The sequence below is a fragment of the Homalodisca vitripennis genome, chromosome 2 (assembly GCF_021130785.1).
Source record: "Homalodisca vitripennis isolate AUS2020 chromosome 2, UT_GWSS_2.1, whole genome shotgun sequence".
Taxonomy (NCBI): Eukaryota; Metazoa; Arthropoda; class Insecta; order Hemiptera; family Cicadellidae; genus Homalodisca; species Homalodisca vitripennis.
Window position 1 is genome coordinate 102,837,259 of NC_060208.1, and position 16,374 is coordinate 102,853,632.

The following is a 16,374-nucleotide window of genomic DNA, read 5'->3' on the forward strand; positions in this document are numbered from 1 at the left end:
AAAAAATATATAGAATACTTCTATAGATAACTTATCGATAAAACCTCAAATGACTGCAGATTATAATAGAACAAAGGGTGGCGTTGATTTGGTTGACCAAATGTGTTCAAACTACACAACACTAAGAAGAACCCAAAGTGACAATCTTCTTCGCCAAGATAAATATTTCTGATAGTTCAAATTCATATGTACTCTAGAGTTCGTGCTGGAATACTCCGGAACATAACTCCAGCAACAGAAACTAAAATTAATTAAAATATAGAGAAATATAAGAAATGCACTTATGAAAATTCAATTCTTTACTTTAGTCTAAACTCTTCAGAGATAAGTTGTTACCTAGTCGGAAAGGCATTTAACTGTTTGCAGTTCTCGAGTTTATTTTAATTTGAGCTTAACATTTACTTTCTAAATATTTTGTTTTATTTACTTATTCATGGAATGCATATGAACAAAACATGTTCTAGTGTTTATATAAAACACTTAAAAAATACAAACTGTTAGTAAAATATTATTTAAAATTAATGTTTTTTTACTTTGGTTGAGGACTTACAATTTTTGTGAAAATAAACTAAATGGGCTATTGAATAACTTCCAATATGTCAGGAGTTCACCGCCAGAGGATTGAAAGTTCATTATTTTACTTTCATAGGTAGGTCAACTGTAAAACGTAAAATGTTATGTTGTGCATCTGATTTTGTGTGTCTTAACCCTTCCTACGCGGCTAACGCCTATAGGCGCGGAACTCCCGATGCTTTAAACGCGGATAACGTCTACAAACGCAAAAGCTTTACTTTTGAAATGGCGAAGAATAAATTGTTAAAACTTATGTAAGAGAGCAGGTCGATGTTCCTTTTGACTGTCGGGAGTAGACAAAACGCTTTGTTACCGTTGGTGGACGTTGTAACGGTATCTACTCGGGTTGAAAGCAATCGCCGCCATTTTTTGTATGGCCTGTGACGCGGCATACGCCTACAGACGCGTCTGTTTCATTCAGCTGTTTCTACGTGTATGTTGGTCGTATATTGGTTATATTGTTAAACAAAGTGTTTTGAATAAGTCCGTTGTTATTCTAATAGTGTTTTTAGTTTGTTTTTACTAACATTTAGTATAATTTTTTGTTATAATTACTAATCCAGATGACCCAAGTTTTGACGAATTTGTCAAATGTTTTCGTGCGTATAAAATTCTCAAAAATATGTAATATTACATATTTATTATTTTTTCTTATAAAGGTAATACCAAGGAATATGAAACAAAAATTAGCATTGGGAAATTAACAAAAAAATATTTTTTTTATGTCTTAGCGTTTGACAGTAATTTAAATTAGCGCTTTAAGGGTTAATCAATTTTGATTGAAACAATACTGAAATGTGTGTAATAATATCAGTGAATGAAATTTAATCACTTTTAATTAATAAAGTATTTTAAAATAGTAAAATAAACAAGCTAAAGATTTTGTATTCTTGTAGTTTTTTTACTACTACCATTAATGGTATTCAATATTAACAAAAGTCACTAATACATGACTAGCACCAAGAACAAAAGCAACGAGAATTTTAAGACTATTACAAGTTATCCATTAAAGAGATGATCGGTAGGCGTTCATGGTCAACACTTGCTGTCTCTCTCGCCCGAAGCGCGGGAAGTGTGGAAGCAACAGTGGTTGTATTATATTTGTCAACCCCTGTGGGTTACAGACAGACTCGTCATTCTGAAAAATTACTGCACAAGTCTTGTGTTTTAGTATATGTCAGTTATGGTTAAAATATCATAATTAATCAAAACAAAACTGAACAATGATACATAGTTTGACTATGAGTATACTTTCAGTTTAACATAAGTTCAACTATACATTGAATATTTGTATCAAAGGGAGGGGGGCGTTTCAACGAATTGCTCAACGAAGGAAAAACTCTTGCTTTTGCTCAAAGAATTGAATTAGGTTTTTTGAACTATCTGAGTAAAAATGGTTTCTTTAAATGTCTGTCTGTAGTGCATGATTTCTCTGTCTTTTTCCATATGACCACATGAATGTTACTACCTACTTTTACAAAGTAAACAACTAGATGGTACAATGAATACCACACACAATCCCATGGTCCTGTGACTGAAATCATGTTTCTTTATAAATTAAACAAATGTCTCTTAAAAACAAATATTTGAAAATAACTTCAAAAAGCCCAAATAGTTTTACTAACTTTTAAAAGGAAGTTTCCTCTCACCTGCTACTAAAATTAATAGACATAGATTTATAAGGGAAAATTATACAACATTGAAATCTTTTAGTATATTTAATCAAAGAAATTAAAATTAAATATTAAATATTGGATCAGTATATTGCATATTTCAGCCTTATAAAGTTGCCTTTGTTAGTTCATGGCGTAACCTTGTAATCTCCTTGTCTTGGATGTGGGCTTCAGCTGTTGTTTCTGTCAGCTGCAAAACAGTTGAATTAATCATTTAGAAACTCAATTCTCTGTCAAATAGTTATGTGTTAAAATTATAATGTTAAAATCATGTGATTCAATGGCTGATTGTAGTAATTATGTTTATAAATTCATAAAAAATTAAAATCACAGTCTAAATTTCGATTTAAACCCCAACTACACATATAAACAGAAAGCAGCATTAACCATCTGTCACCATCAATATAAACGATATGGATTGCTCGCACCAGTACTAGAGAAATGCCTCAATATGGGTCCGCTTCCCACCCCACTCAATGGGCGCACGCCCTGCCTGGTGCTCTGTTACACACTGTTTACGCTTTTTGATTCATGCTGTAACTGACGAGAGTTGGTTTGTTTACACCCATCCTTGATTTTTGAGGTTAAATATAATGCTGGACAGATTTTCAGCTTTCAACTGTACGAATAGAAGACTGAAAGGAAGTGAGTTAACATTTAATTGGTAAGTATCATATATACAATAGTTAGAAAAACAGTTGCTCAATAAGAATCTTAACAAAAAAACCTGTTAGACAACTTACAATTTAAATAAATTTTAACATGTAAGTTTTTTCAAGACCATTTGGAACTGTTGTTTTCATGCATAAGGTCTTGGGGAGGACACAATAACAACCCAAATTATGTAAAACAGTTTCAACTGCCTTTGAGAAATCTTATGTTCAGGAAGAGAGTGCAATCCTCGGAAAAAATCAACTGTTTAAATATGGACTCTACAATACAAAATGCTATAATGGGTTTTACTGAATAGAAGGCTACAACACAAAATACGCTAGAAAACGATAAGGAAGAAATATTAGATATAAGAAACATGTTAACAAATGATCAACATTCTTATTACAAACATAATATTCTTTATTACACATGTGGTTTCATTGTAAATAAAATAATACCCAGTTTGAATTGTGTAGAGTATCTACAAATGTTAAATCACTTATGACAGTAACTTACGTTCCTATGTGAACTTTACCAATTATATTTCTAAAGGTAAACTAGGTAGGGTCTCATGGGATGTATTAAAAATAGTAAGGCGTTTGAACTATTATTAAAGCAAAGTATCCACAAGCTCAACACAAGAAAATTGGTTTTATTAGCATGCAGAAAATTAGTGGACAACGTTTTCAGAAACCATTTCTCGAACATTGAATTAGGAAAGGATACTCATTAATTAAGATTAATAAAATTAATAGCAGATTTTTTTTACAAAATCATGTGTTTTAGTTTAGCAAAAGAAAAGACTTTGTCACTAGATAAGCGTAGACTTGGCATTCGATAAAAGTTAAACAAAATAGTTCTGTTTAGTTATATTTCTTAGTAAATACAATTGAAAATTTTAGTTGAGTGATCGAATCATTCATTTCTTACAAGTGTAGTCTGGAATCTAATGTTTCAATTCACTAATATCATCAAGCATTTAATTACAATTTGAACTTCAGACCAAGATAAAAGTTTATTCAATTTGAATCCCATCATAAATGGAATTGTTTGTACAGATAAAAATAGGTCTCCCAGGACGTGTGTAAGATATAAAGGCAAATTAAAATCCAGAAAGTTTGAATAATCTTAACAGGTAGTTTCCATTAATAAATAAAAGTAATACTACGCCACACTTATTGCATTGAAAAGTAACTTATTCTGCTAAAAAAATAACTCACAAACTGTTTGAACTGTAATGATCAAAAGAAGATATAGTTAGAGTAATGAACATTAACATAGAAAATATTCTAGCAAGTATATAGGATTACAGAGCAGTTTTAAATGGCAGGATAACGTTGTTCCCCATAAAGAGCTGCCTGAGCTTGTTCCCCATACTGTGGTTGGAGAGGTTAGTGAGGTGGCACTCTCATTCTGCAAGCAATCCATACGTTTTATATATTGATGGCTGTGACATGTCACTTTCAGGGTAGACGAGAAGTACAGGACATTAGTAGTCTATCACAAATTCAGTTATCCATCCTTGTTTTAATGCTTATTCAAGCTTTTAAGAGACAATGTTCAATCAATAGAAAACTTCTAAGGCGTATTATAAAAGTAAAAAGAGTTTTTTAATGAAAGAATCAATAAAAATGTACAACCCTACAAGTTTGAAAATTAAATATTATTTTTGGCAAATAGCTACATATGCAATATTTTTGAAACTGAAATTAACTTTATATTTAGAAATAAAACAATGAATAAAAGAACACATTATGTTACACAATACAAAATATATTTTTACAAGACACCTTATTGTCAACTTAAAGAAGGCTTAATGTTACAATATAATTAAAAAAATACTTAATACTTCACAATAAATACCTTAAATTTACAAGCATGTTTCTACATTAAAAGATTAACATAATGTCGATAGTTACTGTAGATACATGTACAAAATTTATTAACAACTAAACACATATAAATAATCCAGAGAAATGGAACAAAAGATGAGGGTTTTCAAAAGTTGACTGTGCTTTACTAACAAAAAATGTAAGTAATCTTATTATCTATCTATATAATCACTTTATATATATATATATATATATATATATATATATATATATAATTGTTTTGCTACAATATTCTACATTAAGTATCCACGTAATACTGCCCAGGTAAGAGAAAAATAAACAGTTGTGCACATATCATGCTACGTGGTAAAGTAACTAACATTGTTTTACTAATATATACTGTTTTTGAGAAAATTGAGTTTGAAAGTGGGGATCACCACACATAACTTGCTGATATAACTGCCTAGATGGCAAAATGCCATCAAAAAGTATAAAACCCTGAGTTTAAACTATACCAGTTTAACCACGGACTAATTACGAGGGTTATCTATAAAGTATGATAAAGCTTTATAGATGAAGTCTACTTCATGAAATTGTTTTAGGAAAGCTTGGATACCACAAATTTTGTGCCAGGTGGGTTCCCACAATCCTTATGGAAGATCACAAAAAACAAAGACTTGCTGCATAGTTCGCTTTTCTTGATGAATATGACAACTGTAGAAACAAACTTCTCGATCATATCGTTCAGGTGATGAAACATGGGTGAAGCATGTCAATTGTGAAACAAAAATGCAATCTATGGAATGGGGGCACACACATTAAAAAAAAAAGAAAATATCTCCAAACTCTGTCAGCGAGAAAGATTATGGCAACTGTTTTTTGAGATGCTAAGGGTGTGATTCTGATTGATTTCCTTGAATGAGGATCAACAATCAACGCAGAGAGGTGCTGTGAAACATTGCAGAAGCTACAGCGAGCAATACAAAACAAGTGTAGAAGAAAATTGAGCTAAAAAATTTTGGTTTTCACGGCAATGCACGTTTACATACAGCCAATCGTATACGACAAGTCTTGGATGATTTTGATCCGGAAGTGTTCAACCGCCATATAGCCCAGATCTGGTATCAAGCAACTACCACTACTTTCCAGCGATGAAGACCTGGGTCGCAAAGCAGCACTTCGATAGTGATGCTGAACTTCATGCTGGCGTTACTCAGTGGATAGGATTTCATACGGCAGATTTCTACAAAGCTGGAATTGAAAAACTTGTGTCACGTTATGATAAATGTCTCAATTTGAACGAGGATTACATTGAAAAGTAGCCTAAGAGTGTAGCCTTTAAATGTATATAATAAAATGTTCCTATTTCAGTTGATTAATTTTTATTTCAAAACATATGTTACTTTCTGGATAGCCCTTGTAGTAAAGCTATAATTAAATAATTTGAAATTAGCTTGTTTGTTACTGCGTTTATACACATAAAGCAAATAATTTACAAACAATAACTTTTAATTTTTATGTTGATAGCAAAAAAAGGTACAGGTTTTTGACACTTTTCAATCAAACTTCTTGTATGAAAATTAATTTATGGATTTTAACACATACCGTTTTAATAAAATGGTAAAACTATCATTCTGTACTGGCTTGCCAGTAAATAGTTTTTAATTGGTAAAACAGCTTAGGAAAAATGAGCCGATTTATCAATTATTTTGAAGTACAGTTTAGCAGTTTAGGCTCTTGGTGTTTTCTAAACTATCATTTGCAACAGTGAACTAAGAAATCTGTCTATGTCTTTTATCATTCCTGGTTTGCCCATCAACTGTAACAGCTGTGTCTTGATCCAAGTATGATCAGAAAGCTCTCACTAATAACAATTGACTATTTATTAAAATACCTGCAGGAAGAGTGATGGAACAGAGCACTTACACCAATTAATGTCAACAGAAAGGTCAGACTCTGCTCATTTGGGATTATGTTCAGTTCTAATCAACTGCCTCTGGTGATAATTCCAAGTACTGACTGTCGCTGATTTGATCCAAACCCACCACACAATGCATGATGGTCATGCTAACATCGTGATGCTATAACTATAAATGACAGGGGCTGTGGCATAGTTGTTCAATCTGATGAGTTTCACTGTGGAAAATCATAGTCAAAGCTCAAAGTTGGTGAGAGCAACTCTCACATTCTCTATTTATGTTATACTAAGCCAAGAAAGCTGGTCAGAGACCAATTTCAGGACAATAGAATCTGATTAAATATGATCGATGGCTATTTACAACTCCCTTCTTTCTTCTGTTAATGTGATTTACATTAAATTTTATGTTATATTCTTTCAATAAGTTGAAATATACTCTTTTTGAATATGTATATTTTATATTTAAGAAGTTATATAATATGCTCTGCATCCACTTACCATGTCTAAAAGTACCTCAGTCTTCAGCTGCAACAAGTTTTTTTCTGATTCAAGTTGTTTTATTCGCTGCAGAAGCCTTTGGTTCTCCTTATGTTTATCTCCAACTACTCCACTCTCTGAAAGGAAAAAAATAGATTTCTATCTAAATACTTCTAGTAAAAATTCATAATACAAAATTAGTACTTATTTTGGGTTTCTAATAAGAGTTTTAAATTTTGTTTCCAGTCAGATAATGTATTTGTGAGTTTGGTTGGCATTTTTAAATTTAGTAACATTTACAAATTGAATAGCTAGGCCTATATAAGCTATATCTTTAAGAGTATAACTGAATTTTGAGTTTTGCTAGAAACATCTAATAAATTGACTTTGTAAACAAAACATTGTACCATATTACAGCTCACATTTTGATCTTGATTAATTTTATTGCCAATATTTTACTATGATCATTTGCTATTTTGACATTCAAGTTTTAGAAGGCCTACATGATTAGGTCCTTTTTATAGTCTAAAAGAAAATAATAGAATACAAACATGTCTGGAAAACACTTAAAAATTGACTTGCAGTAAACTATATATTTTAGAAACAGAAGAGTTAAACATAAAACATGTTCTTTTAGATCAGTTCAAAATTTTTTCTCACCAGGAGTCCATTCTCCATCTTCAAACACAAACTGTTGCTCTCCAATATTTAACTTCACATTGCCAATGTCCAATCTACTCTCTCCTTCTTCTTCAACTAGCTTTTGCCTGGAGAAACTGTTGGCCTTCCGCTGAGGTATCTTCTTTGGGGAGAATTTATTGCTTGAAAACAAAGGCATCCTTTCTGGCAGCAATGTTTTGTCGTTTTACAGCCTTCCAGTCATGACTTGTTTGTTGTAAGCTACTAAATAAATCATAACATTAGTAATAATTATGTGATCCCAGTAGTTGATATGATTAAATGAGGTTAATTCAGAGAGTAATGTCCAACTACTCATAAATTAAAAATCTATAACAGACTTTTTGATTGAAATATTTCCTGTACATCTTACTCTATTTTTGTATATATGAAGGTCATTGAATAAGTAACGAGACAAATTAATAATGCTCAAAAACGCCTGAATTGATCCATTTGAAACTTTCAGGACATAAATTTGGCACCCTTGCAATGACATCTGATCAGCTTTTTAATCATATTTTGTAAATATAGTCTCAAATTTACTCAGTTAACAATGGCGAGTCTGCTCGAGAACTGAACTGTGGAAGAGCAAAGTGCTGTGATCAGATTTTTAGTCATGGGAAGTGAGAAAAGTTGTCAAATTCACGAAAGTGTTAAAAGTGTATGGAGACAATATTTTGAATTGATCGGATGTTTAACAATGGTTAGAAAGTATTTAAACAAATGGTTAGGTAAGTGGCCGTAAAAGGTTTCTGACGAGCAATGCATTGGATGACAGGTCGAAGTTGGGACGTCCTCTCTCAAATCTTGGATTAACGTGTTAATTCGGAACAATAGGCGTATCACTGTTGAACAGATAAGTGTAAAAATAAACATAAGTGTTGGAGCTGTCCATACAATTATTCACAACAAGCTGTAGTACAAAAAAACCTGTGCTAGATTGGGTGCCTAGACAACTCACGGACTCTCACAAAGAAACCCGGCTCCAAATCATTCAATAATTGAAAAATCCATATTCGACTGAAGGAGAAAGTTTTTTTTAAAGAATTGTTACACGTGATGAAACATGAATCCACTACTATGAGCCATAGTTATAGCAACAAAGCCTTGATCCTTCCACATCCCCCTTCAACCCTGACTTCTCCCCAGCAAACATCCATCCATTTGGACCCCTAAAAAAGGGTCTACGAGAAAAATATTTTCAATCCTAAGAAGAGGTCAAAATTCAGGTGTAAAAGTGGCCTTGATATCAACCCAAGGGCATTTATAAATGAGCAGAAAGATGGGAAACGTGTTTAAGTGTTACTGGGAACTATGCTGAAAAGTAACCAAAGTTTTGTACGGATTGAATAAACCGTTTTTGAGCCATAATTAATAATTTGTCTCGTACTTACTGAATGACCCTCGGAGTTCCTATTAAAAAAAATATTTATTATAACATTCTACAAGTTTTGTATGCTAAAGATTTATAATTCTGTGTGTAGCCTTTGAAAATAAGCAGTCTTCAACTACTTCTTTACATCAAGCAATTTTTATTTGTTTTACTAATTAAAGGAATGTCTCAGTGGCAAAGTAACAAATTACAGAACATTTTTTATAACAAATTGGACTTACTTTCCAAATAATCCTCATATGATAATATACAGTAATTGAATGTTCCAGAACAAGTATCTTTGGTGTGTCTAAGCTTCAACAAACAACTCAGATAGGCTAGATAAAAATATGTCAGTGGTAGGCACTATAATCTGCTAACTCGCCATGGCATGCACTTTAACATCAGGGGTAAAAGATGGCTGGTACAGTAGATTATCAATGTGATAAATAGGCAAATAGTTAGTAATTCTGCAGAATAAACCACAGACAGTGAAATTACTTTAAACTTGAAAGACAAGAAAGTAGAGCTAATAAAATAGTGTTGTCTAATAAAACAGATACTATTGTGGAGCGTACTGTTGTAAAGAATTCTGCATACATTAAGTTGGTATTTATAAATATACAAGGAATTAAGAGCAAAATGGAAGTGTTGATCAAAATTTATTGTCAAAAAGTCCATTTTGAATTGACTAGTATAGAACTCTTTAATAAAAATGTATTAATAATTTCACTTTATAGATCACCAATGGGAAAGACTGATATTTTTCTGCAAATCCTAGAAGTGCTTTTGAGATACTTAACAGGCCTAAAATGTAAAACTGTTATAGGTTAAAGATATAAATGCAGAATTTGATATATTAACTAAAACATAGTGTTAATACTTTTTCTAAATATACTGAGACAATATAATATGTCTTGCCCAAATAACAAAGCCACACAGGTGAATCCTGTTTAGACAACATAATTACCAATATAAATTAACAAAATTATAAGAGTGAGGTTCTGAGACCAGATTTATCTGATCATGATGCTCTATATTTGGAAATATATTTAGATAGTTTATGTATGTCCACTAATGCTTTGCTAAAAAATTAAATGCAGGATCTGTTCAGGCCAATGTAATAGAAACTAAAATAGTGAAGTTCAAAAAAATGGGCTGATAAAGATTTTATGACAACTTTGGAACCAAATGAGTAAGCTAGTATTTGTTTGGAAACATTATTAAACAGATTTTTTGTTTTTTTAGAAATCTTTAAAAAAAAGGTGTGTACATCTAATATGGAGCTTAAAAAAAGGGTAAGCCACTTTTGAATTGGTATACACCATAGCTTGCTTTTGTGAAGAACTTATTTTATTGTGTAAAGATATGAACAGTAAACAAGAGAATGATCAACTCTGTTGAAGAATTTGAGGAGCCATTACAGATAAGCTTTGAAGGAAGCCAAGAGGGTAAAACATAAGGAAATAATTAAAAGTTCTTCAAACAAATGTAAAGCTGCATGTATCGTCATCATCAAAGCAGCAGGGAATATTTCTTCAACCAGCACAACACGATAGTGTTATGCGACTGACTATCTAGAAATCCATTCTGTAAAATGGACGAATATTATAAATGTATTTAAAGATGTGATATTGTTTTATACAGCAAAATTGAATCTGAAAAGTTGGTATTTGTATTTTTTTTGTTTAATATGTGTATATATCTGAATATATATCTAAAGATAAAAACTTTGAAAATGACTGTTAAACAACATGACAATATCCATTGCCATATATGTAACATGCTGAAGGATAAATAAAATGTCTTTATTACTGCTTATGATCTAAGCCTAATGAATAAAAACAAAAAAAACTTTTCAATTTCATTAATGTATTTAAATTGTTTAAGAAAATGAATTAATAGGCTACTAAAAATAATTTTCTTTCCAAAGTCATACATTTTATGCTTCCAAGTACATTAAATAAAAAATCAAATAAACATAATTATTTTTTAAGTACATAAAAAAGTATAGTCCACCTTAAAAAATAGCCATCATTCTCAAAGGATTAATTTTAATGTAATACTGGATTGGAATACAAAGGTAAACCATTCCAAAAGGTTCAGAATATTTTTTGCCTCGATTCCCTTTAAATTACAATAAGATAAGAGTATGCCACTCCATATATCCTATAAGAGGCATCATAAAGGTTGTGTGGAAAATTTCAAATCTATATTGTTCATTTCATTCTCTAGATGTCATGCAAACAGACATACAACCATACAGAAAAGAAACGTTTAGAATCTCCCGGCAGACAAAGGAAAAAGTTGTGTTAGCCTACTAAGTGATAGGTATTAATGACACCCAGTCTAATTCTATGGTTGGACATGCACTGTTATGGAACTCAATCTTGTCTACATAGAAAAGAAATATCATGCAAAATTTAAAGTGTGCAGATGAAATCTTTTTTAAGATATCTTGCCACATGATGGATTCATATTTTTGTTTAGTAAGTTATGTTTAATAGCAATGTTGATTTAAAAGTTCCGGTAAGTTAGCAAGAGTACTACATTGTAAGAGTACACTTCAGACAAATAATGTCCCAGACTTTTAACATTGACTCCAGTCTATTATATTGTCCTGTTACTCTGCGAATAAAAGTGGCACTTGTTAAAATCTCATATGATCGTTATTTATCAGAAGTTTGTATTATGTTTCTCAACGCCCACAGGTCATGTTATAGTTAAAATACAGAAATAGTTCAAACAAAACTGAACTATGTTACATTGTTCGACTACAAGTATATTTTTTTTATCGCAAGTTAAAATATACCTTGATACAAACCCCTCCCTACCGGATATGCCTATGGGAACCGACTGTGCTCAAAATAAAATCAACAACTAAGTTATCTTAACAGCTATTATCTCAGATTTGTATGAAAATATACATTTATTCTTTTACAATTAGCTGTGCAACCATGAACATTTTTTAATACATTAGCATTGGTCCTTTCTCTGAGTAACCTTTCTTTCTATATTTTAAATATCTTCAAAATAAAAAAAATATATATAAACAAACTGTTGAAATGTATTAGCATATAGTTATATTAGTCTAACAATGGAAATATAACAAAACAGAACAAAGTGTAATGATGTATGACTCCAATATCAGAAACGTGGGTTTTGGGCTTTTAGGCAGAAGAACCAATATTTAATTTTAAAGAATGGAAAGTAATCAAATAATTATTAAATTTGGAATAATCATTAACAGACTAAATATTAGTAAATGAATGAGCTCACAAATGCTGACGATGTGGAATACTATGATGTATCCAATTCCTCAGATGGTTGTGTCTAATACGGATTAATGTGTGATGTATAAAATGCTGTGTAGATACAGTGGGATGATCAAAGGGTCAATTGGGATCTGCTACAATGACATGGAAGGTCTGTTCGATTATAATTTTAATTTAATTAGTCAGTTTTTGAACAAAAGGACAGTACAAATAGGTAGTTGACTAAATTATGCAAAATTCAATCAATTTCTAACAAAGTTTTAAAATATGCAAAATAAAGGAAATATAAATTTTAGGATATAAATTAAATGAATTAATCAGGGTCAAAAAGTGATGCATGTTGATCCTTATATAATCAAAACTTAGAGAATAAATTGAGTCAGCTGGGTTATTGTTAATCACCTGTCAATTAAAATAATTACTAATGGGAGGAAGTATGATTCTGATACTGTACCGACAAGTTAGTATTGGTACAGATTATTGTTACTGAAAATGATTTCATGTAGGCCAACATTATAAAATGAGTATTCTTAAATCAAGGTTACTCATTGAATTATTAATATTTTATGAACTATAAATCAATTATTTAAAAGTTAATAAAATGGTTTAACAATAAATTTAAATGTATCTTGTATTATTGGACGACCATATGTTTAAAAAATGAAACTGTCAAATTCAGTAGTCCCTCTACAGTTCGGCCCTGCACCAGATCCCCCAGTAATCCAGCCAGTAGACAAAGGCAGGGTGTCATCATATCCGTCAATTTGCAATCCCAGCTCTTAATGACAGTGCATTTAACAGCATTGTTTTTGTTTTTGATTAGGTATATATATATATATATATATATATAATAGAGAAGGTTTGTGAGATATTTTGGTGATTTTATTTTTTTACTTATTGTATCGTTCATAATTTATTGGTGGTTAATATTTGTAGTGTGTTAAGTTGATAAATGTTGTATTGTATATTTAATGACAGCAACACAGTGAGGTTGTACTGTATTGTGACTTTATTTGTGGTTTGAAATATTATCTGATATTTGAATTGGCATTTTATTACTATTTTTTTATGAATCAGCAGTTGAGCCTTATGAACAAAACTTTCTAAAAGTTGCCAGTGATTTGAAACTTAGTCCGGACCAGCTGTATGATGCTGACGAAAGTGGACTTTTGGAGGCTGAAGTTAGTGCATTTAAAGTTTGAAACATTTACAATATATGTCCTGTTCTAGATGGTATTGTACCCTACACAAAACAACCAAAAAACAAGTATTGACCACTTATTGAAATCTACCCTTGAAATCTTAAAACAATACAAAGTGTTAAAATTAATCTAGGTGTTACTAAAAAGTAACGTGCTGACAGTTTCAGGAAGTAATCTTCGTAAAATCCAGCTTAATGAAGCCTTATGAAATTAGAGACTTTCCAATCTAGGGTTGAAGTTAAACTTATTCAAATTATGACAGTTTGATTAGATAAGCCTACCTACTTATTCTAATGTTCTGTTTTAGTACTTGATTAGTGAGTCAAAAATAAGGTGGATCTTTATGATACAGAGATGCAAGAAAATATGTAAAATACAATATGTTAACTGTCAATGTCATAGTAAGACAATAAAAAATAACCCAATGCTATAATGCAGAAGTTTATAACTATGTTGTTTACAAAATATTATAAGCCTATTCTACTGTTATAAATTCAAAATTAAACAAACCAATGGTACATGGGCATAGTAAATTACCTAAATAGATACAATAACTACACAGTAAATAATTTTTTGACAATGCATCACACAGATTTACCAGAAGCTTTAATTAAGAGTTTAGCAATAAAAATAATATAATGAACATAATCATAACACACTCAAAACAATGTAGGAGTATATCTTTTTTTGTAAATTTCAACATATAAAACAGCTGCCGCCAATATTGGTTGACGGTTCACTTCATCAGCTTACCGGTGATTGAAACACCGGTTATTATAAAACAAGCATTTCACGTTACCTTTTGTATATTTGAATAAAGTTTTATTCTTTTTATAAATCGGCTGTATTTTTTGTTTGCTTATAAAATTCCTTATCCTTATTTGACCCTTATCGCCAAAATAAATCTTTTCCATGATTCATCTGAGTTACAAGGCTCTTTTCTAGATATTCACTCAATCTTCTCATAAATATGTGAACAATTACAATCAAAGCTACTTTACAAAACTTCGTGGTGGGCCAGGCAATAATATACGTCAGCCTCAACGAACACCACTGTCGAATTAAAGGGCCTTGCTTTAGAGTACCCTGATCTCTAAATTCCTCACTTTCAATAGTAGAAAGATAAAGATTTTGAACATGAGGATGGAGGAAAGAGGAAACGTGTTGCTCAACTAACAGAATGGAATATGTGGTATATTAATGTTGTAATGTAACAGAACTGATTCATTCTTGTGTTGAACGTTGTTAAGTTTTCCCTAATATAGAGTCGGCTACAAAGAACGCAGTAATAAAGGATGGTAATGACCGCAATCCAGAAACGAACTTGATCTACAGTGGTCTCTATAGGCTGCCAATACGCAGTGATCACTTTTGAAGGAGTAGAATATCATTGCAACCGAATGTTCACAAAGTTGCAGCTTATAAACAATAAGGATTTGAAAGAGAGCACATTATAACACAGTGACATTACTCCCATCAACTAAAGCCATTTGTTTGTTCAAAAAGTAAATAGCCCGTACTGTGACAAACTAACTTTGTTATCAAATAAAATGCAGAAATCATAGTTGAGCTTACTTTGGAAATGACCTAAGACACTAACAACAGCTGGTAATCGGAGCTATATAGATTTTGCTGGTGTTTTTTTTTTATAAAGGGAGTGCATAAATAGATAAAAAAGAGAGATTTCAAAGACCACCTACTCTATTAAAGTCCCCCTACTCTATACTAATTTGTGCTTAGGATAAAAATTTATTGCGGTATTTTTTTCTCCAGTAAATTAGTCAAGCGAAACAACATGCCAGCCCGACAATTTTGACGTTTCTTGAACATATTTAAATCTTTTTACTTGAGCTGAGGAAGTAATGTTAAAGCTTTTAAAGGAACATTCAACTTCTTATGTATAATCATACATGAAATCGAATTGTATTAAACTATAGTAGTACATGCCTGAACGATTTTTTAATTACGATTTAATTTAATAACATGATAAATGCTTATAGAAAATTGCTTTACGCAAGTATTTTCCAGCTCTCTCAGAGCAGGGATACAAATTATTTTTATGAAATTGGTTAGTACCTACATCGGGCTAAGAATTAAAATTCGCTAAACCATTGCTCATGGAAATATTGCAGAATCGGAATAAAATTTGGTGTTTGGTAATATTTTGCAATACTAAATTGACTCATATACAATATATGGGTTTTACAGCTAAGAAGTACTAAAGCAAATATACCTTACGACAGGCCTTTATCCATATATCTACCCAAATGCTCTGCTTATTTGCAATACAACAGTGGTGTCAAGGGTACAATTTTTACTGAGCATTCGTGAAATACCATTCGCGATTCACTGAAGAACCATCAGGCTGGAACTAAGCTCCCCAGGGGATAAATGTCAAAGCCTGGCTATGTACAAGTATTATAACTACCTTGAAGAATGTAGTTCCAGTATTGCACACGTACAAATCCTGACTAATGCTTCCAGAAGGTGTAGTTCCAGCCTACACTTGCTGACATTAGCTACATATGGCCCTAAAATGTAACCAGTCGCAGCCTCTTAGGGTATAGTTCCAGGGGCGGTACAATAACGACGACTCACTGGAACATTGAAAATAGTTTCGCATGTTTTCCTTGTTTATGGAAACCCCATTATAGTAATTATAATTATGTCTGAATTTTGAACTTAATAAAACAAATATCTCAAGCGCACATATGCAGATA

At 31.5% G+C, this 16,374-nt stretch overlaps 2 protein-coding genes across 10 annotated transcripts in view; one reads left to right on the forward strand and one right to left on the reverse strand.

The window, feature by feature from the left end:
* Nucleotides 1-2,272: 2,272 nt before the first annotated feature.
* LOC124354492 (protein chibby homolog 1-like) lies at nucleotides 2,273-15,250 on the reverse strand. 8 transcript variants are annotated; one of them, XM_046804999.1, is made up of 4 exons: nucleotides 14,192-14,354; nucleotides 7,788-8,030; nucleotides 7,149-7,264; nucleotides 2,273-2,436 (listed from the first exon to the last, which is right to left on the reverse strand). In XM_046804999.1, exons 2-4 carry the CDS (start codon nucleotides 7,963-7,965, stop codon nucleotides 2,353-2,355), a joined length of 378 nt encoding a protein of 125 aa, XP_046660955.1. In that variant the 5' UTR covers nucleotides 7,966-8,030; nucleotides 14,192-14,354; the 3' UTR covers nucleotides 2,273-2,352. The 8 variants fall into 8 exon arrangements, with proteins under 8 accessions (XP_046660955.1, XP_046660954.1, XP_046660952.1 ...); XM_046804998.1 differs by lacking the exons at nucleotides 2,273-2,436; nucleotides 14,192-14,354 and adding exons at nucleotides 3,300-4,313; nucleotides 15,230-15,250; XM_046804996.1 differs by lacking the exon at nucleotides 2,273-2,436 and adding an exon at nucleotides 3,300-4,313 and having other exon boundaries at nucleotides 14,253-14,365.
* LOC124354491 (rho GDP-dissociation inhibitor 1) overlaps nucleotides 7,405-16,374 on the forward strand; it is a 33,808-nt gene continuing 24,838 nt past the window's right edge. For both annotated transcript variants that reach the window (XM_046804991.1, XM_046804990.1), the window contains exons 1-2: nucleotides 7,405-7,416; nucleotides 13,312-13,319. The gene's annotated coding sequence lies outside the window, so the exon portion shown is untranslated. The remainder of the gene's footprint in view (nucleotides 7,417-13,311; nucleotides 13,320-16,374) is intronic.